Genomic DNA, 22,784 nt, shown 5'->3' on the forward strand with positions numbered 1-22,784 from the left:
GTTCATTCTAGGAAGAGAGACAGATCCCATAGGCACAGTGGATGTAGTGTGCTACCAAGCAATCCTATATAATGATGTACTTGACTATCACTTTCATATGATGATAATGCAATAGTACTTGTCTCTTTCTGTCAAGTGTCTATGTCATTGTCAGTCCTACACAAGATTGTGTTTATGAGTTGAAGTCTCAATCTTGAAACCTAATTCACTTGTGTAATAGTTGTCTACATTGTCATGTCAACATGAGTAGTATCTTTATCTTCCATCCTCCATAGCTTCCGCCTTTGCCATGCTCTAGATCCCGCATCTTTCACAGTGTGTCCCATGTTTTTTGAGCTGTTGATCTTTGGGAAAGTGGCTGAAGTGGAGCAGGCTGAACACGTTGAGATGCCCATTGTCCATGCCTTCCTAGCATGTGCATCCCGTGTATCCCATGCTTTTTGAGCTGCTGATCTTTGGGAAAGTGGCTGAAGTGAAGCAAGCTGAACAGACTGAGGTGCCCATTGTCCATGCCTTCCTGGAGGAGGAGTAGCTAATGCATGTTTTGGGACTATTTGAGTGAAGCTAATGCATTTTTAGCTCAATAGCAAGTTCTAATGTTAGATAGAATGTGGGCATGTCCTCCTCCTTTTACTATCTTCCTTAGCCTACTCTATTCCGTAGATCATAAACTTTTCAAAGAGAATTCTTTTCTAACAACTATGGCAAGCAACATGGGCAGCTCCAACAGTCCTTGCTCTTCCTTTCCTTGATGTCAAAGAGCCTTCCCTTATTTACATGGGTGGCATTGACTAGAGAGGGGGTGGGCAAAGCAGATGACAAGAGAGGGTGGCCATGTAGTCATTGTCCCCTAGCCTATATCCATGTGTGAGTATGTGTCAGCCCACTACCGGAAAGGGTAAGAATCAAGGTCAGGCCTGTAGCAAGGGAATTTGGCTTAAGGCCAGTACCTCAAGCCCATCGCCTTCATATTGTAAATCAAGCTGAGTGAGCAAATCCTCCCATGTGACAAGTACCTCAATCCTCGCCATGCAAGTAGGGATTGTCCATAAGTTGGAGATTTGTCAAGGTAGACCCCTAGACCATCAGCCATGCTTGCTAGATACCTTGACCTACATAATTTATCGTTACACTTTATGCCTTCAACAATATAAGCCATGCCCCAAAAATGCATTGTTGACTATTTGAAAAATCCTAAAAATTCAGAGGGGCAAACATTCATACTCCATTGTTGTGCTTGGTGAAAGTCACAGCCATAGATGACAACTCCCTTGGGCCCCTTCTACCGACAAAATCACAAGGAAATTGAGCTCAATCCTAGCACTAGCCTTCCTTGATTGAAAGGTGGTGACCTACCTAATTTGCTAGCAATTTACAGCAACCGTGTTTTATCCCAACTCTCTTTCACTAAAGGCCTCACCCTCCTCTTCTTGCAAGACTTTCTTGTATGCTTTGTATGCCTCCTTGCAGCACTAAATCTCCCTTTAATTCCTTTGTCGGGCTTCTATGAGTGTTGCTTCAAAGTTTATGATTAGAAGTTGGAACCTACTTCTCACACTACATCCTTCGGCCTTTCCCTGCACCACAATCAATGCTCTTCTGCTCCTTGCTCTTGAGTTCCTCGAGGCAAGCCACCATTCCTTCCCAAGAGATAAGATGTATATCCCCTTTGAACTGCCCTCCCAGCTCCTCTATCAATCTCCCTTCTCCCAAGCATCAACACCCCTCATGACTTACACTAAAAGATGGCTGAAAATTGCTAGAAACAAGCCACCTTCAACAGCAAACACCCAAAATCATGTCGCCTACAGCTGTCCCAGCCCAAATCCTCCTCTACCACCCAACCAGCCCAATCTACTGCCAACACACTGCCTCAACCTTGCATGGCATGTTCTTTCCCAGACTGCCAAGTGTCAAACCTGCCCATGTATAATTCAGCCTCTAGACCTGAATTTCTAGCAAATAATAGTTATGGAAAATTAAAAATGATTGGCTCTCCCCAAATATTGGCTACACTGCCCAGCCCAATTTTAAAATCGTTAGCCCTATGAACTTGAAAGTGTTCAAACTTTCATCAACCTTAGTCAAAATCATTAAATGTTTTAATTTTCTAACCCTTATGACACTAGAAGTCATTTTCAAGGGTATATTTATGTCCCTTATGCCAACGTCCCCCGCTGCCTAAGCTAGGGTTTGCTTGTCACCACAACTCACATTTCAACTTATTCGCACTTGTGCACCACACATGTGCACATCTTAATTGTCCCAATAAGTTAAATTTTCATGCCCTGTAACAAACCTCCCCCTTAAATTCTTGCAACCACCCTCATCTACACTACAATGAACAAAGGCATTAGATGCCATAAGAGATATATGTGGGATTATAGTTAAACAACACCTACAGCCATTACTTAACCATACCTATGTCAATACCATGCTGAGATTTCCAACCAACATTACTAAATTATAATCCACACATATGAATCATCCGTCTAAACCATAAGTAATGATCCACATGCCAAAAACCAACAATGTTCTAATCCACCAAGGCTAAGTAATGTGATAATAGAGCAAAAACAATGCCACATACCAAAGATGTATCGCATGGTAGTCATGTTGTTAACAGTCGTGTGTCTTGTGTCGTCATCTCTTGCCTATGAGCCTCAGTCTAATCTAGACAAGGACATCAAGAGCTCTGACATTGTATTTTTCTGCCATTTTGTGTGTTTTAGACACTTTAGATGGAGGGCACATTTGTGCACTTTTAGCTATTTTTTAGGGGTTTGACCACATTTAGGGTTTTCCCTCTTTTTCACCTATATATAGGCAACCTACCCTCCTGCACTTTCATTATCCATCATTGATCCTTCATGATCAAGCAGCCCTCCTCATTCTCTCATCCCCTACTACCGTCTAGCGCCCACACTAACGCATAGAGCTGCATGTTGGGGCTGACTATTGCAGCCTTGTACCTTCAGCCATTGCAATCACATTGTTCCTTCTCTCTCCTGCATTCTCTCTTTGTCTCCTCTCCGTGTTCACCTTCCTCTTTCCGTCGCACACTCTCACATGGTATCAAAGCCACATCTGGGAGCTGGAGTCTACGAAGAGGAGTGATCTGTCCACCATTACAGCCAGTAGGCACCATTTATAGGTGGAGATTTCCTGCGTTCAGTGCTTGGGTGAGCAAGGCGATCAGTCCTCTACCTTTGTACATGCAATCAGGTGCTGGATAACCTGTCTGCTGTGCTTTGGGTCAGCAGGTCTTCATCTACACTGGGCACTTCCTATTTTCTGCGTTGGCGGCTGCCATCTATAGCAAGAACAGGCCTATTCCAGATTTGTGTTTGTGCAGGATACTTTATCTTCTGTATTTACAGACCAGGAGCCTTCTCTTGCAGCCAGGGTGACCCTATTTCAAGCTGACAAACATCCGTTTATGCTGGTCATTATCTGTGGTTGCTGCATTTTACTGCTGGGGGTCTTCCCCTAGCCTAGGCGGCCAGATTCACAGGTGCTGGACACCTCGTGCCTGCATTTATTGCTGACAGGTCCTTCTCTCTGAGCTGGGCATCATCTTCAGCATAGCCAGCAGTCTTCTCTGGTCTGCACAATTGGTCCTCCCCTGTGCAGCACCCCAGCCCCTTTTGCAGGCTGGATGGCCTGTTTATCATGTGGACAGACACACCTTATTGCTGCATATATTGGATCCATCTCTGTTTCAGGCTGGGAACCCCTTTTTAGTGCTGACATCATCATCTGCAGAGCTTACAGCCTGTGCTTTCAGTCAGCATACCTTCCTGGCATCCACTTCTCCCTTACCTCGGATACTCCCCATCTCCATCAGTCTTTTCTGATTTATAGGTTGATGGACCCTATACAGGTGGAGGATTCCAATTGCAGCATCTTCTTTGTTTTCTTGCAAGTATTTCTTGAAGGACAAATATGGCCGACATGTATGCTATGAGGGATCGTGTGGTTTGGAATCATTCAGACCGACCACTATCTTATTACTCTTTCCCGTTACATTCTTCTGAGGCTTCTAGTCCCCGATTGGCATTAATGGCATCTCCTAAGCAAGTGCCAATCCTACCTCTCTCTCCGCACCCAAAAAGCTAGATGGGATGAACTACCCTCTATGGTCGTGCCGCATGAAGTTTCTCCTCGACAATTGTGACCTTTGGGATTTTGTTACAATCCCTATACCCCGACCTACCATGGATCCTCATCATGGTGTGAGTTGTGACCACGGATTCAACAGCTTTATGGGATCGGTTAAATACTAGAGCTTGCTCTTCTCTTCTTCCGAGTTGTAAAGATTCTATGCTCATGCATGTTTGACATCTCCACACCACTGCAAAAACTTGGAGGAGATTGGTATCTCTCTTTCGAATCCAAACATTTGGACATCGATTATCTCTTGAATTGAAGCTCCAACAACTTTCTGTCTCACAAATTCCCCTACAATGAGGGATCACATCCATAGGATGGAGGAGATTCAAGATGAGCTTTCATTCCTTGGTACTACACACATTTCTTCAGATACCTAGCTATGACACTTCTCTCACATCTTCCATCATTGACATATGATATATTCTACACCAATCTTCTCACTTCTCGTAGCAAGGAGACTCTCACTAGGAAGGAGCTAGTCCCATTGGTGCTTGAGCAAGATGTGTGTCACAATGAGCCAAATTCTTACAGAGCTTGTGCACATGGCTGTGCTTATGTGGCTTTATCTTCAAGTACAAGACCAACCAAGCAAAAGAAAGGGAAGAACGGACAAAGGAGATGCCCAATTGTAAAACGCAAGTGTTGCCACATGTTTGTCCACCTGAGAATGAGCCACCTACACCTAGAATGGGCCACCTATCCCTAAGATGAACCAGCCTATTGATAGGAGCTACCACCTTCCTGAAACGGGTGAGATGGACACATGGGCTGCAAAAGTGCATATCTATAGACTGCCCAACAAGGTATGAGACAAAAGGCAAATGTGTTGCCCCCAAAACTGGCGATGAAGATGACTGGAACCACAGAGTGCTCCTCTTCAAAATCCCCAACTCCCACTTGTAGCTCTGATACTATGTGAGAGTATGTAACAAAAAGATAAAAGTGAACACGGAGAAAAAAAGGAGACAAAGAGAGAACACAAGAGAGAGAAGGAACAATATGACTACAATGGCTGAAGGTACAAGGTTGCACCAGTCAGCCCCAACGTACAACTCTATGCGTCAGTGTGGATGCCAAACAATAGCAAGGGGATGGGAGAATGAGAAAGGTTAGCTGATCACGAAGGATCAATGATGATTGATGAGAGTAGGAGGGCTGACTTGCACTTCACTCATAACTAATGCAAATGTAGAGCTTCAAAGCCCAAGTGTAAACCATACATATCTACATACCAAAACTCTACAAGTGGTACACTTAGCAAAGATCCTCTTTAGGCAAAAATATTGTCAACATGCAATACATCAAATGCAAGCAACATATATCCAAGATCACTAGATACACAAGCTATCTGCTACCTCCCCCTTGAGTACTAGGTAGTACTCTAGACCCCTTGCTACTAGACTTGCATGAGCCCAATCTAATGCCAACTCCAACTCATCGAGATAAATTTGCAACAAGTGAGAATAACCTACCGGGTCGCCTTCCTCCATCCACAATGAATGATCATGAAATTTCACCAAGTATCACCTGGAACTTTAACCTTCTTTTTCTAATTTGCAAGATTTGTCATACCGAAATCTCATTGAATTCCTCAACCTCATGAATTTCAGCAATTACTCATAATTGATTTTCTACAACACTTGGAACAACCAATAATAGTGCATATTCAACTTTGGATACAATGCTCCTTGCCTTTCATCCTTTTCAGCCTTGCTTTCCCAAAGCATAGTAGCACCCAATCACCTTTCGCAAATTCCAATGCACATCTTTAGCAATCAACTACCCTCTTTTGCTGAAATCTTTTAAGTGCATGTTGAACATTTTGATAGGCAATATCCATAATCTCACATGCTTATCAACCTCAAAGATCTTATATTTGGTTTGCATGGTAGATGGAACTTTCTTTTCACCTTTTACAATCTCAAATGGAGCATTACGAGCAGAACTATGCATTGTGGTGTTGTATGCAACCTAAACCAATGGCAAACAAGGTTCCTACTATGTCTAGTGCCGATACATAGCATCTCAAGAGATCCAAGACTAGAATTTGCCTCTTCCAATTGCCCATATGTCTATGGATTGAATAAAGATGAGAATTTCAACATAATGCCAATGTCCTCAATCAACCTCTTCTAAAACAAACTAGTCATGTGTGGATCTCTATCACTAACGATGGATTCTGTCATGCTATGATAGTGAAATATATCCTTAAAAAAATGTGTGCAATATGATCAATCTTAATCTTTTATGAACATGAATGAAATGCATGTGTTTGCCAAACTTGCAAATGATAGTGCAAATACCATTATTGCCAATAGATGTCCTCCAAAGGTCAAAAATGAGATCTATAGCAATGCTCTGATAAGGCCTATCGGAATAGGCAAAAAATGCAACAACCCTAGGACCTTTTGCCTATCATATTTGGCATTTTGACATATAATGCATGTGCAAATAAAATCTTCAACACCATGCTTCAAAGATGGCCTAAAGAAAAAGTCCTCTAACTGCTTTGATCATAACATCAATACCTCTATGTCCTACCTAGGGAGAAGCCTGACTTTGAACCAACACTTTTGGCCTCAATTGCTTTATGACACACAATAGGCCATGCATCATAATAAGACCATCCTTAAGGACGTATTGCTCATGTCTCTAGCCATTACAAAGTTGATCCTACACACTTGCAAAGTCCATACCAACAACATATTGCTCCTTCATGGCATCCAACTCTTGGTGATAAGCCATGGTAACTAGCAAAATTGGGGTTTCCTTGAAAGTACATCAGCCACAACATGTCTATTGCCCTCAATGTGCATAATTTGACAATGAACATAGAGAGGAAGTTTGCCCGTCTCATATGCTTCTCAAAACAACTCTATTTGAGTACAATAATATCTCAAAGTCCGATGATCAGTTTATATGATGAAATCAGTCCCCCAAAAGATAGTGTTTTCCATGTGGAAAGGGCATGAATTACAGAAAGTAATTCCTTCTCATAAACCTGAGAACTTCCTTTTGCTTGAAAAACATGACTTTCATATGCCATCACATGACCCAAACCACAAAGGACTTCCTAAGATTTAGCAAGATAAGCACAAGATCTGAAGTCAACTTCTCTTTAGCTTTCAAATGCTGAAATTTTCATCTTTTTTCCCTAAAACGGACTCCCTTTTTCTATAAAGCATGAAAAGGGGATAAATTTCTCAAATATGGCTAATACGTATAGCATAAACCTTTGCAAGATCCATACAAATAGTACCAACTGAAACACAGTGACCCAAAAAAGAATCTCACGCAAAAAGAATTCACTTTTCTTGTCATTAATGACTAGCCGGTGCTTTTTGAGTTCATTGAGAATAATTGTCAAATGCTTACAATGCTCCACTTCCTTCTTTGAATGCAATATCATGTCATCAAAGTATGTACCCACAAATCCCCTATGTGGCTAAAAAAACCCTATCCATCATCCGATTAAATGTGATTGTAGTGTTTGTGAGATCAAATGGCATCATCAAGAACTCGTGCAATTCAAATGAAGTCTTGCATGTGGTCTTATGTACATCCTCAAGGCTTATACATATATGATGGTAGACCATCACAATCTATACATCACATCATTGATTCTAGGAATTTGAAATTAATTATTTATAATGATTTCGTTTAAAGCACGATAGTCAATGCAAATACACCATCAAATCCTTCTTCTACATAAATAAAATAAGAGAGCAATATGGAGATGAATTTTCCTTCTCTAACAACTTTTATACCTAACTCATTATCTGTTCATGATAGGCTCCACTCACCCTGTCTAGTAACTTGTTTAGTATGCGCCCTTTACTCAACTTAAACATGTCACTAGTCAATTGATTATCATCATGACTTTTTGCAAACATTGATAGATTATTTTTCATAACTTTGAAAATAGCAAAAGCTGATACAACCAAGACAATTCTCCTTTCACTTTCACGTCCAAAGTATGGGTCTTGCCCCCTATACTAAAGGGTTACCACCTTTACATATGTGCCAACCAGTGCATGCAACTATGGCACCATGGCATACCAAGCAATACACCGCATCCACCAAGCAATGAAATGAAGACCTTTTTGGTGTCCACATAGCTCTTAATGTGCAAATGGAGTTTCCCAATGATCAATGTAATGAGTTCAACATAAGGCCTCAACATAACCACAACCTACCATACCAACCTCACCCATAGGCCCCATTTCATCCTCTTTGATACCATGTTTTGCAGCCATGTCGGTAGAGATGAACTTTGCATAAGCTCCAAGATGAAATAATATCAAAGCATATTGATCCCTAACCTTGCCCCATGATTTGGCTGCTTCTAAATACATCAAGGGGCAAGGAGCTAGATCGGGTCTTCAAACTTTGAATGCAAATCACCTCGTCTATAGAGGGTTGAATGTCTTCAAATCTACTGCATTTTTTTCCCAAATGTCAAACCTGCCTATGCATAATTCAGTCTCTAGAACTGAATTTCCACCAAAAAATAGTTATGGAAAATCAAGATGTTTCGCCTTGCCCAAATATTGGCAATAACCTAGCCCAAATTTAAATTCCTATACCCTATCAATTTGAAAGTGTTCAAACTTCCGTCAACCTGAGTCTAAAGGATTAAATTTTTAAATCCTCTAACCCCCATAACACCAAAAGTCATTTCCAAGGGTAATTTATTAGCTTTGCCCAGTATCTCATGCCAAGCACCATTGGCATCTATCCCCCGTAACGTATGTTGATGTCCCCCACTACCCAAGCTAGGGTTTGCCTATTATCATGATTCACATTTCAACTTATTCACACAGTGCACAACTTAATTGCTCCAATAAGTTGAAATTTTACAACCCCATGACACGATCCTCTCCAGAAGCATTAGTGTGCAACAAAAGTGTCAAACATTCCAAGCACAAACAACAAATAAGAATTTCTCTCGCCATACCCCTACCTATTTGCACATACACCCAATGTCCACCTCTCACTAGTAGTGTCCTATGCCACCCTATTCAAGAAAATAGTGGATCCATCAATGAGGGCCATTGCAATCTTGTGAGCTTCTAGATGTATTACCTGACCAAGCTAACAACCTACATGAGTTTGGATCTCCATGGTTGTTTATACCCATAGCCTGCACATCCATTAGAGTAAGAAAGGAAGGACTAGCAAAATGATAAGCACATGTACCTTGCATCACATTTGACAAGAGCGAATTGATTTGATATGCCATTGTACCCATGTCAATGTGCCCTCTTTGGACTCGGAGTTCTGAATCCTTGTCAGGTTCTAAGTTTAACTGCTTTGCACCTCACTTCGGATTGTAGACTTGGTCATTGGGATGGTATGTCGAGCAAATGACTTTTACAAAAGGGGTTTTGAGTTAGAGGATTACATGGCCCCAAATCTGTTCTACTTGCTCCTTTGGCCTCCGGCCACACCCAGAATCTGAGTGTTGCAGACATGTTACTTGTCTTTCTCTCTATCTATCTCCTAGTTGAGAGCCTCTGCTAGAGCTTGGCGAGGACAATTGTAACTCAAGCATTGCCTTTGTTTATCCTTTGTTTAGCAGTCTTCACCCTAGGCACATCAGATGAAGACATCAGAGTTCCCGCCCAGATCTGTCCTCTGCCTTCATCAATCTGACCATGGCATTCTCTGACCTTCCCACTCTGTCTAGCAGCTCATGTGGATTTCAACAGCAGGCAACATGATTTCTGCAGTTCATGGCCACTTTTCCAGGCTGGGTACCGGTTCTGGACAGAGTTCCTGGGCAGGGCAGACAGCAGGTCAGACCTCTTTAAGGCAGGTCAGCATTGTTTACTGCCAGAGGGCATCTATTCAGCCCTATTAGACAGTTTTTGGCTTTTCTCCCTATTTATATGGATTCTTTCCTTGCTGTCCAGCTATCACACTTTCCAGCCACATCATCTGCCTTTCCCTTTTCTGCTGTTGTGATCATACTACTATCACATTTTTTATCGGCCCTCATGCAGGGGCCAGTCTGTCATCTTCCGTATTGTATGCAGTTTTGGTTTCTTCATCATTGATTAAGGTTTTGTGTTCATCCTCTCTATGATCTCTTTTTATTAGTTGCATTGTTGTTTCTACATGTGCACTCAAACCACAGCATGGTAGAGCTATGGAACCTAGAGATTCAAAACACTCAGACTCATGCATCTTTGAAGAAGAGGTTTTGTCAACTCTACAAGCCCTCCAAAGTATGAGGACTGCCCTTAAACAAAGTTTTCCTCGAAAGATCTCCTGTTCAAGCATTACTTCTTGAAGAGAAGTTAGTTATAAGAATAGCAGCTTCTATCTCCTCTAGACATTCTTCATCTAGAGAAACCAAACAATCAGATGTTTAAGTACCAAAGAGTTTTTGCACTTGCCACCAACAAAATAGGACAAAGAGAAACCCAACAATCAGGAGTTTAGGTACCAAAGATTTTTTGCACTTGCTATCAACAAAATAGGACATAATGAGATGTTTAGATAGACTCTTCTGGACATTGTGGAATGGTCACAATCTTTTTATTCTAGCATACTGGTATAGCATACTCTTCTGTACTGGTATATTAACAGCCCTTTACATTTACAGTTTACATGGGCACATTAAGCATAAAGACACTGAAACAGAAGAAGGGAAGTGTGTGTGCAGTTATAAAGTACCATTTATAAAAAGAATAAATGTTGTCTTCTTGGCACTGTAATTAGCACTTGAAATGTAGCCTTCCATTTCAAACTCAGAACGTGATGGATCATTGTCGGAAGCAGAAACTTCTATTAACTCCCGAGCAACACCTGGTCCATAAACAGACCGTATTGCATCTGTCCTTGTAGATGATGCCATGCTATGAATGTCAGCACGGCTATCCCCATGCTAGCAGACAGCAAACACCAGTCAGCATCATACTAATATCCAAACTTACACACCAAGCATGCTGTAAACAAAAAAGCAACTTATAAAATTGCACACATGTGGATGTCCTTGGGCATCCCTCAAACAATACAACATGATGGAAATGATGTGCTGATCATGCTGTGAGTGGTTTCCAGAATATAAGACTACATATTTCTCATAGGCATAAGCCAGAAAGATTTCAAACTACCTTCTTGCATAAAAAGCTTGCTCCAACTCTGTGTATTGCAAACCTGCTCACTACATCCAGTATACGACCGTACTCTTCTGCTGGATTCTTGAAGGCCTTCCTCCGTGCGGCCACATTGTAGAACAGGTTCTCTACCTAAAATTATACAAGAGAACCGTGGTCCAGCAGTAAATTGATTTATAAATCCAAATAATTCTAGCTTCTGAAGGTGATAAGGGACCCTAAAAATTGAACATGGACAATCCATAGCTGCAGAAACTAGAATCATCTACCATGATTTGAGTTCCCTTTACAGCTGCACAAGGTCGGGGCTCACCTTCCATAACACCATCTTTGTAGGAAACTCTATCAATAAGCAAGAGAAAACAAATAACCGCCATAAAATAAGCAGCAAATGAAGCTAGTCCTGAATGGAAAAGAGTCAAAGCATTATACCTAAACCCATGTGTCTGATTAGATGTCATTGTTGTCACTGTCAAATGAGCAACAAATGTAATGCTTGCTAAAGCTTCGCCTCTGAACCCCAAGGTTCTTATCTTTTGTAAATCTTCAAAGGTGCTCAGCTTCGAGGTCGTGTGTCTTTCACACAAGATGGGGAGATCCTCATACTGCACAGTCAAGACACTTCATGTGAATTTACTGCAAAATATGAAGCAAACTGTCTGGTTATCTATTAAGCACTACAGCAAACTCATGAAAATATTTTACAAAAGACTCAATTGATACATGCAAAGACCCTTGTTTACCTCAAGTAGGTAGTAATTACACATTTGGGTAAGTGAGCCACTATTGGAAATTCACACCCATCTATGTAAGAATGAGCATTATTGTGCTATTGTTTGTCTATACATAATTTAAAGAAAGGCTGAACATTAACATCTCCCATCTATGTACAAATGAGCATTATTGTGCTATTGTTAGCAAATATGTCACATCATGTGTGAATCTATGAATGCTTTAGTTCTGGCCATTATTTAGATTATTTTAGGCATTTTTTATGGTCTTCATTTTGGTCATATTTAGCATTTATTGCTGGCCGACCTGATCATATTGAGGACATATTTTTGTCCTATTGATTCAAGCTTCTCCTCCTTGGTCAATCATTCACCATCCCCTGTGTGGATCTTCTGCTAGAAAGAGGAGTAAGTGTCGGTGCCCACACAGCCAGTGACTCACTGTTGTATGCGATTGTCTCGTGTTGGATATATGGATTCCATTTCCCAAGCATACATTTGAGTTCTCATCTGTATTGCATTCTTCAACGTTCCTTCTTTCCTTTCTCTTTTGTCTTGTGTTCAGCAGTTTATTTCAGCACATGTTTATGCTTCCATTGCTGCATCCACTTCTGAAATGGTATCAAATTTCAGGTTTTGTGCTCCTACTGTGTTTTCTTTGTTGATTTCACAACTGTTTTGACCATTGCTGATCAAACAACTGTTGTTCTGATCAAGATGACCTGTTTTCCTGCATTTAATGCTGTGTTTGCTGACATCAACATCCGTAAAGCCTGTGTCGGCCCCTCTGTTGCCTATGTTTCTGATCCAGCCTACATCTGTGACAGTTTTCTCCTGTTGACGGCAGTGTTCAGCCTGCATTTTGGTGTTTTTGCATCTCCTCCTAGCTGGGCGACTACATCATCAAGCCGCTTTTTCTTTTTCAGGCAGTTTCTCACTGATTTTTTTACTTTTTGCAGCAGATTTCTTCTTGTTTTGGTCAGTTTTTGGTGAATATTGCATGTGAACTCTCATTTTTTGCAATCTATGCTTGTGGTTTGGTTGTTTTCCCTCTCCAAATACTTTATTTTCTCTCCTTATCTTCTCATACTCTACAGATGGCTCCTTCATGCACATCCACTAATGATAAGTTATGTGGACCTAACTATCTCACATGGAGTGTTGTGATGAAAGCTCAGTTTGTACAGAAGCAGTTATGGTATGTAGTATGTGGAGCTATTCCTCATTCTCAACATCCTACTCCAACAATGGATGATTTTGATGAAGACAACCATGAGGAAGTGGTACTTACATGGGATTCGGACAATGCACATGCTTAATTGGCCTTTGCTTCGGTACATTTCTACACAAGTCCTAGCGGCGATTACCTCCAGCAGGCCATCTTCTAAAGTATGGACGAAGTTTCGACTTATGTACGCAACACCTTCTACAATGAGGGTAGTCACTCTTTACGAACAGCTCCAGCAAATTACATTTGAGGCCAAATATACTATCCAGTCTTTTCTACTTCGTGTAACTCAAATCCAAGACCAACTTTTACAAATGTAGTCTGGACTCCCAAAGGCTTATCTTATTGGACTCGTACTCTCCAAACTCCCTCTAGTGTTTGATGGAGTGGTGAATGCTTTGAGGGCGCAAACATCTTCCACTCCTATCAATTTTACATCATAAAATTTGTTAATACTCTTTTTGGAAATGCTAGTGCGAAGGTAGCTATTAATGGAAATGTCTCAACCCCCTTCCCTTTTTACAAGTCTATTAGGCAAGGTTGCCCCCTTGCCCCTCTTCTGCTTGCGATAGCCTCTAATACCCTAGGATGGCTTGTTGAGGATGAGGTAAGAGAAGGCAGATTAAAAGGAATTACCCTCCCCGACTACTCCTTGAGCCTAAGGCATCTTTGCGGTTATAGGAGAGGCTTTCGTCCCTTATGGAGGTTCCAGTGAGGCTTTTGTAGCTTAAAAGAAAGGTTCGAAGAAGAAGTCGAAGACCCAGTGTGAGCATTGTGGGAAGAAAGGTCATTTACAAAAGGACTGCAAAGAGTTTGCAACTTCCAGAAAGTAGATGGAGAAGAAGACAAAGCAAGATGTAGACTCATCTGACGAGTCCTCATATGCCTCAAACTCAAAACTCCAATCCTCTGACCAAAGAGAGGGCCAAGGCAGGGTAAGGATCAGCTTCTTCAAATCACAGAAAGGGATTGATGTGTCACAATGAAGCAACGCAGAAGTGAATGACCGTGACAAAGAGTGAACATAGAGAGAAGAGAGAGAGAGAAAGAGACAGTGAAACACAGAAAATCTACAGTGAAGAATGTTGTATAAGGATGCAAAATTATACACGGGTGCAGAGAGAATATCTGCGTATGTCCCCACCTAGAGGATCTCAATCTCCGTCAGCCCTAAGAGCAATCTCCACAGTCTGCAGGCTGAAATTTGTGAGACAATATACCAAGACTGCTGGAAGCTCAGCCTATTTATAGGCTGGAAATAATGCTCACAATTGATCAAGTCAGCTGCATTAAATGCAGCTGATTGATGTAGTCAGACTCCTATCACATGGCGGCCTGCCACATGGCACTTGCCTACCAGTCCAAGGAATGACTCTTAACACCCCCTCTAAGATCCTGGACAAGGCAACAAACAGAGGGATCTGGATTGTTGGTGAAGTAAAACCTGAGGAAGTGCCTTCGTAAACAAATCTGCAAGATTGACTTTGGTCTTACAATATTCCACATCAATGGTCTCATCCAAAAGCTTCTCCTTGATGAAGTGGTATTGAATCTCGATGTGCTTCGTCCGGGCATGGAATACGAGATTCCATGCCAAGGCAATGGAACTCTCCTTGTCGCATCGCAAAATAGTAGGATGAGTCTGGGGGCAGCCAAGCTCCTCCAACAAACACCGAAGCCACACAATCTCACATGTGGTAGAAGACACAGCCCAATACTCTGCCTCGGTCGAATATAGGGCTACCGTGGGCTACTTCTTGCTACTCCAAGAGATAGCACTAGCAACCAAGGTAAAACAATAACCTGTAGTAGACCACCTTTGATTCACGTCACCAACCCAATCCGAATCACTCCAGCCTGCAAGAACAAGATCAAAAGCACCTATACTTGCTGGACAGGAAATCCCGAGGTCAAAGGTCTCCCTCAAAAACCGAAGTATCCTCTGAGCAGCCTGTCAATGTACCTGCTGAGGTGCATTCATAAACCCAACCAAGAGACCTACAGCAAAACATAGATCAACCCATGTATTGAGGAGCCAAATCACTGATCCAATCAACTGACAGTAACGAGTAGCATCGGCCAAAGGAAAATTTGCGTGTGAAGTGGCCTTCCAGTTCAGATCCACAGGAGTAGAAATGGACCAACGATCCTCCATCTCAAAAGTCACCAAGAGCTCCTGTACATATCTGTACTGAGAGATGAAAATCCCCCTCTGAGTCTGATAAATCTCGTGGCCCAAAAAGAAATGGAGAAGTCCTAAATCCGTCATCTCCAACTTTTGATGTAGGGTTGCCTTCGTCTTTTCAACCTTCTGGGCATGATCACCTATAACAATTCAGTCATCAACAAACAAAACAAACAAAACACGACCACCCTCAAAAGTGTGCACATAAAGCTACGGATCGGCCCCAGAGCGCCGATATCCCAACTTGGTCTGGAGAAATGAATCAATCTTCTCGTTCCAAGCACACATAGCTCGCTTCAGGCCATACAAGGCCTTCTTCGACCTGTAAACCTTCCCATCTAAGAAACCAAAGCCAAGAGGCTGCTCTACATAGATCTCCTTCTTAAAATCACCATTCAAGAAGGCCGACTTCACATCCAACTAAAAGACAGGCCATCTCCTATGACCAGTCAAGGCAAGAACAGTACTAATAGTCGCCATGCGAGCAATAGGGGCAAAAGTGTCATGGAAATCAACACCTGGGCACTGTGCAAAACTTTAGCAACAAGGCGAGCCTTGTGCTTGTCCAAAGAGCCATCACTATGGTACTTGGTCTTGAAGACCCATTTGACACCAATCACCTTCTTATGAGAGGGATGAGGCACAAGGTACCAAGTGCCATTCCGCTCAATAGCCTCCAACTCGGCTTCCATCGCTTTCCGCCAATGATCAAACTGTAAAGCCTCCTTCACTGATGTAGGCTCTCTATCTTGCATAACACGAGAAATCAAACAATAGCTAGAGCACACAAGCTCCATAGTATGTGTCTGGTGCCACCGTGACCTCTACGGTCCATCCTGTGGTTGCCACTCCTTAGGGACCCCCTCGATCCTTGAATCTCGGAGCATGTCATGGGCCCAACGAGAAGGAGATCAAATATCACCTCGGCACTTGCCATCTGCTGATATTTCTAGAAGGTCCACCATCAATGGAGGACCAATTGGGAAATTCGATAGCTGGAAAGTAGGCTCCTCATCGGAGTCCTCAAGAGACACAAGCTTGAGAGGAACAGTCGCTGGGGCAGCCCAGCTATCACCGAGATCTCCAAGTACAAGGTGATCCTCACCCCCTTCTAGGGCTGAAACCTCCACAAACCAAACATCATGTCTCGTGTGGACATCCCACTTAACAGGATCATACAATCGGTAGCCTTGAGATTGCGAGCTATAGCCCACAAACACCTGCCTTCTAGAAGACGATTCAAATTTGTCACATTGTGTTTTCAGGATGTGAACATAAGCATCACACACCCTAAAATAAGAAACATCGAGCTTTGATTTAAAAAGTACACCTCAAAAGGAGTCATACCAACGACAGCGGAAATAGGAGAACGATTAAGGATGTGAACTTAAGTAGCCACAGCCTCAACCCATAGACACTGAGGTGTCTGACGATACTCCATCACGGTAGGGGCAATCTCGATCACACTACAAATCTTCCGCTCCAAAATGCCATTCTCCTGAGGGGTGTTTGTATTGGCAAACTCCTAGTGTATGCCATAATCTACACAAAACCGAGTAAACTCATTAGAAACAAATTCTCCGTCCTTATCCGATCGTAAGGTCTTCAGCTTCTGCCCCGATCGGTTCTCCTCAAAGAGCAACCAATCCTTGAAGTTGGAGAAAGCCTCCGACTTTAGCTTCAAGAAATAGGCCCATGTCATCTTGTTATAATCATCTACAATGAGAATGAAATACAAACTCCCTCGAAGGGATTCCGTCCTCATCAATCCACAAAGATCAGTGGAAACAAGCTCCAAGGGTGCTAAAGACCGCCTCGAAGCCTTGCTGGGAACAACATCACGAGTTTGCTTTCCATGGATGCAAGATAAATAAGGCTGCTGACTTACCACAATATCCGACAAACCTCAAACAAACTAGTCCTTAGACACCTTCCAAAGGTATTCATAATTGAGGTGACCAACTAAGCATGCCAAAGCTCGGACTAAGTTTGAGAGGTAAGAAGAAGAGAAGTCAAGGCAGACCACAACTTGTAGACTCCATTTTTCTCATAACCTGAAGAAAGAATTGCTCTCGATCCTCGATCCTCAATCCTCGATCAAGAATCTGAAAAAAATCCACATTAAATTCAACCAAGAGGCCAAGGGCACAAATCTCGTGCACCAAGAGAAGATGATACCCCAAAGCCAGCACATAAAGTACAAATCTCGTGCACCAAGAGAAGATGATACCCCAAAGCCAGCACATAAAGTACCTCAGATGAATGGAAACCACCACACCCATCTAGAATAAGATGTATGTTGCCCTGCCCTTCAGTAGAAATAGATGGACTATCTCCAATAAGAATTTGACCATGAGAAGGCCCCAAATGAGTAACACATGTTAAAGGAGTCATGTGCCTAGAGGCACCACTATCAACAATCCATTCCTGAGTAAGTGGGGCTGTCAACACAGCATCAGAAGCCACCAGGGTCGAATCCTCAATCACCTCCAAATGGAGAAAAGTAGCTAATGAGGGAGCAACCACCACTCCGAAATCCTTTGAAGATTTCTCCTTCTCCTTCTCCTTCCTCTCCTTGTTAAGAATTACTTCTCTTGGTCCGCGACCGTAGAAACCCACTCTTTCTGCCGAAGAGTCAAACTGCCTTGAAGCAATCAAGGCGGAATAAAAACCACTAAAGTGAGGCAGTAACTGTGAAAGAAGAGTTATCACCATGTCTTCAGAAGTGATCACCTTTCCTGCGTTTTGAACCTGCATCTAAAGCTACCTTAGCTTGTTGATATGCTCCCGCGTGGATGATGACTTGTTGACACTCATAGTCCTGATTTGCACTTTCAAAGAAACTCACTTCATGACGGTCATCCAATTATACATCTGATCCAACTCCAGTCATATCCCCCTAGCCATCGTTAAAAACTCTAATGAGAGATAACAGTTGTAGTACATGAGAGAAATAAAAAAAAGCGAATGCGAGTATTGAGCTTATCCCAATGTGCCTGAGCCTTTGCCAACTTTTCCTTCTCACTGGAAGAGAGTCTGGACTCGTCTCGCGAAGAAGGATAGCCTCTGTAACAAGCTCCGCCAAATCATAGGACTCCAATATGGCAAGCATCATGACCCGCCAGATTGCGATAGTTATCACCATTGAGCTTTTGATCTGAAGGAAGAGCCAATAGAACGGGCACCTTCTAGTCTATGATCCCCTAAAACTCTCTCTCGCCCTTAGAAGACATCTTCACCTATAATGCCTGCACAAAACACAAAAAGCAACCCCCTTTGACTATGAAAATACAGCTTGCTAGGGCTAAGGTTCGCTCGTTGTGTTCCTTCTTCACTCGTCAAAGGCGATGATAAGGCTAAATCTGCACTTGAAGGCCAAAAACGCAGCCTTCCTTCTCTAACAGCAAAAAAACAGCAACAGCTTCAACAAATCTTGTCTTTTCTCACACGCTCACGCTCGCCTTAGCCTTGTTCTGATGCACAACCCACCTGCTCGCACTTGAACGTTGGAAACGCAGCCTTGTGTCGTGCTAAAAACTCCTCTTCAAATAGATCCACTCTAGGTTAGTCCTTTAAATACTCTAATAACATGTCAAAGTAAAGCAATGCAAAAGCGAATGACCATGACAAAGAGTGAACAGAGAGAGGAGAGAGAGAGAGAGAGAGAGAGAGAGATAGTGAAACGCGGAAAATCTGCAATGAAGAATGCTGTATAAGGATGCAAAATTATGCACGAGTGCAAAGAGAATATCTACATATGTCTCCACCTCGTGGATCTCGATCTCCGTGAGCCTCGAGATTGATCTACGCAGTCTGCAAGCTGAAATCTATGAGACACAATATGCCAAGTCTGCACTCAACTTATTTATAGGCTAGAAATAATGCCCATAATTGATCAGGTTGGCTGTTAGAATATCAAGCTCCTTCATGTGTGTTTGACCGGGACACAGCTAGTCTGGCTAGATCAGTTAGGTACATTAAATAAGTCGGTTCTACTTCTGGTGTGAATGGTCTTTATGACCTTAGGTTGTGTATGCACTAAAGTGTGTGTTGAAGATATAATGAGATGAATGGAGAGAGGAAGCATGTAGCTTCACTCTGTGTTGCTCTCTATCTGCATCCCTGAAAGCTAATATGGTATCAGAGCCATGAATGGGCTCACTGGTGGAATGCACTGGAAAAGAAGACTTTAAGCTTGAAAATAGAGTGTATCTATGAAGTAGCAAGGCTGCCATTGTTACTCTATCAAGGTATGTGTCAAGGTCTATGCATTCTATCTATGCAAGAGCTTGTTATAGCTTGTTGGGCAGTCTCTCAGGGCATCATTAAGCACTAGAGTGTGCTCTATGGTCATCATTGTCATCGAATGCTGTTGCTGCACACTCCAGACCAGTCTGCGTGTTTGCGCCTGCTGTGGCTGAAGGCATATCTCACTGCAACACAAGGCATTGAGAGCTCATCAAGCAATCTACAGCTTGCTTATACACCTTGGAAGGTGGTTGAAGGTCTTGGCATGCTATTACTTGGATGTGTGCTCAGTAATGAGCTACAGATCTGATCTACAAATCTGAAATAGCAGCAGTTCAGCTGTAAACAGTGATAGGGCAGCTTGTATCTGATCTTGGTTGGAGCTTGAAGCTCTCTACCATGCTTTATGGACCTCATTAGAGCCTAGGAGCACTCTGGAAGACATATGTACCAGTTCTCATGCCTTTGAGCTGAAATTTCTTGAAGGAAGTACTCAAATCTGGAAGTGTAAACAGGCTGGAAACCTGTCTCAAAACAGTGGGCAGCAAGCATTAGCTTCCATTGAAGCATTACATAACACTTGGCTGGCATTTATCATATGTAAGACATGGGATATGTCTGCTGGAGATTTATGGATTGAGTTGAGCATTAAGTGATCATGGAAGTTGAAGTCTAAGGCTGGTAATTACTGCAGTGACATTGTCTCAGTGGTTGCAAGCAATAAATGCAATCTATGAATTGGATTCATGAAGACAGGATGCCTATAGTTACCCGAATGCTCATGTATTGAACCTAACACTTCAAAGTGAATGTCTGACATGATTTGAGGCTGTTTTGGAGCTGGATAGACTTTGGTTTACTAAGAAGTTGCTGACTGCAATCTGTAAGCAAAAGGTTTGATACTTATACCTGCTATCTATGCACTGACTTGTGCCCCGTTGGTTATGCTTGGATTGCTACATGTACTAGCAGATGTCTATGAAAGTTTGGGACATGTATGACATGTATATCACTCAGTTTTGGGCTTGAAATCACTACTGGTCATTCACAGAATTACAGTTTTCAGACTGCATGTATGTATCCTGGCAATGAGGTTGGAAGAGGTTCAACTGAAGTAAATACATTGCATCTGTATTGACTGTTTTGCCTACAGGTTAGGCCACTTGGTTGTGGGCTGTTTTGGATTGTCAGTGGGCTGCAATACACCCAGATTGTGGGAGAAAAGCTTAATAGCAACAATTATGCAATATGGAAGTTCCGCATGGAGAACTTTCTGATAGGCAAAGGATACTGAGACTTAGTGACAGGTGTTGAGGCCGAACCTGAAGTTCCAAAAAGAAACCCTACAACTGATCAAAGACGAGCGCATTGAGCTTGGACGGAAAGAGCTCGCAAGGTGTTACATTGGTTGTCATTATGTATCTCGGATGCTATGGTGATGCAGATCATAAACTGTAAATCCCCAGCAGATGCATGGAGTATATTGGTCAAATACTATGGCACAACCACAAGTGCCAGGAAGATACAATTGAAGCAGAAATTCAATCACATGGAGTGAAAGAGCAGATCCATACAAGATTATGTCACAGAGGTTAAGACCATAGCAGATCAGCTAGCATCTGTTGGTTCACAGGTTGAAGATGAAGATATGGTTGCAGTGACTTTGAATGGCTTGGGTCCTGAATACAAGTCTTTTGACACTTCAATGTCTGTGCGGGCTGAAATGCCTAACTTTAATGAGTTGGTTGCATTATTGATTCATGAAGAGGTGAAGCTTGGCTTAGCTAAAGGGTCAAGCAGTTCAAAGAATAAGGATGCAGTCTTTTACTCGCATTAGCGTGGCCGTGGCAGCCATGGTAGGGGTTATGGATCTGGCAGAGGAGACCCGCAGAATGCATCCTATGGAAATAGCAATCAGCAGTCATCAAATGCAAGAGGTGGTGGAAATTTTCGAGGCAGGGGGAGATCTAACTCCCGTGGCAGAGGTTCATGGCAGCAACAGCGTCAGTCAGACAATCCAAATAAAGATAAGGATTGTCACTACTGCGGAAAGTATGGGCATATTGCAAAGGACTGCTGGAAGAAGCAGGGAAACCAGAAGGGCAAGCAGCATGGACATTATGCTACGTCCAGTCAAGCAAATGACTCTGGTGATAGAATATTTGCCATGCAATATGTCAAAGATAAGGCTGCTGAAAAATCATCTGATGATGCAGTGTGATACATTGACTCAGGGGCATCGAACCACATGACCCCTCACGGTGACTGGTTCACTGATATGGTGGCTGAAAAGCATGGCTATGTATGCACAGGTGATGACACGCAGCATAGCATTAAACATAAAGGCAAAGTGCCTCTTGTGGTTCATGATGGCAGGAAGAAAAATCTGCATGATGTCTTGCATGTTCCTTCAATTACGAAGAACTTATTGTCTTTCGGTCAAATGACGGAGCAGAACTTGCAGGTTAGATTCAATAAACATGGCTCCTTTATTAAAGAGTTTGGCAATGGATGCAAGTTGATAGCTCGTGGTCATAGGAATGGCCGAATGTTTACTCTTGATGCTTCTTTGCCAGAGCTGAATTCAGTTATGTTTGCCCATGGTTCTGGCACTGTTAGGGATTTGGAAATATGGCACAAGAGAGTGGGGCATGTCAATTTGCAAAGGCTGCAAATTATGCAAAAAAAACAGCTGGTTACAGGATTACCCAAGTTCCAATATTCAGATATTGGTCATGTATGCGAGGCTTGCCAGTTCGGTAAGCAGTCACGATTGTCGTTTGTCAGGCATGTAAGACAGAGTACACGTCCATTGCAGTTAGTGCACTCTGATGTTTGGGGGCCAGCTCATAATGTATCTATGGGAGGTTCCAGATATTATGTATCTTTCATTGACAACTACAGTCGCTATACCTGGCTTTACATATTGAAAACAAAAGATGAGGTCTTTGCTGTTTTTCAGCAATTTAAAGCACAGGTTGAGAAGGAGTTTGAATGCTACATCTCTTGCTTGAGATCTGATAGAGGTGGGGAGTATGTATCAAATGAATTAGATGATTTCTTGGCTGAAAATAGCATTCGTAGGCAGCTCACCT

General features: G+C 42.4%; 1 protein-coding gene across 3 annotated transcripts in view; it reads right to left on the reverse strand.

Annotated features, from left to right (window-relative positions):
* MLH1 (MUTL-homolog 1) overlaps nucleotides 1-22,784 on the reverse strand; it is a 171,877-nt gene that overhangs the window by 133,567 nt on the left and 15,526 nt on the right. For 2 of the 3 annotated variants that reach the window (XM_087678631.1, XM_087678632.1), the window contains exons 2-5: nucleotides 11,730-11,902; nucleotides 11,567-11,639; nucleotides 11,295-11,429; nucleotides 10,855-11,065 (exon numbers count right to left, since the gene is read on the reverse strand). In XM_087678631.1, coding sequence (XP_087534757.1) covers nucleotides 10,855-11,065; nucleotides 11,295-11,429; nucleotides 11,567-11,639; nucleotides 11,730-11,902 — 592 coding nt within the window. Of the gene's footprint in view, nucleotides 1-10,854; nucleotides 11,066-11,294; nucleotides 11,430-11,566; nucleotides 11,640-11,729; nucleotides 11,903-22,784 lie in introns of those variants that run through there. The other variant, XM_087678633.1, reaches the window with a different exon arrangement.

This window comes from Lygodium microphyllum, chromosome 5 (genome assembly GCF_053477565.2).
Source record: "Lygodium microphyllum isolate KBCC chromosome 5, Lygodium_microphyllum_v1.1.10, whole genome shotgun sequence".
NCBI lineage: Eukaryota > Viridiplantae > Streptophyta > Polypodiopsida > Schizaeales > Lygodiaceae > Lygodium > Lygodium microphyllum.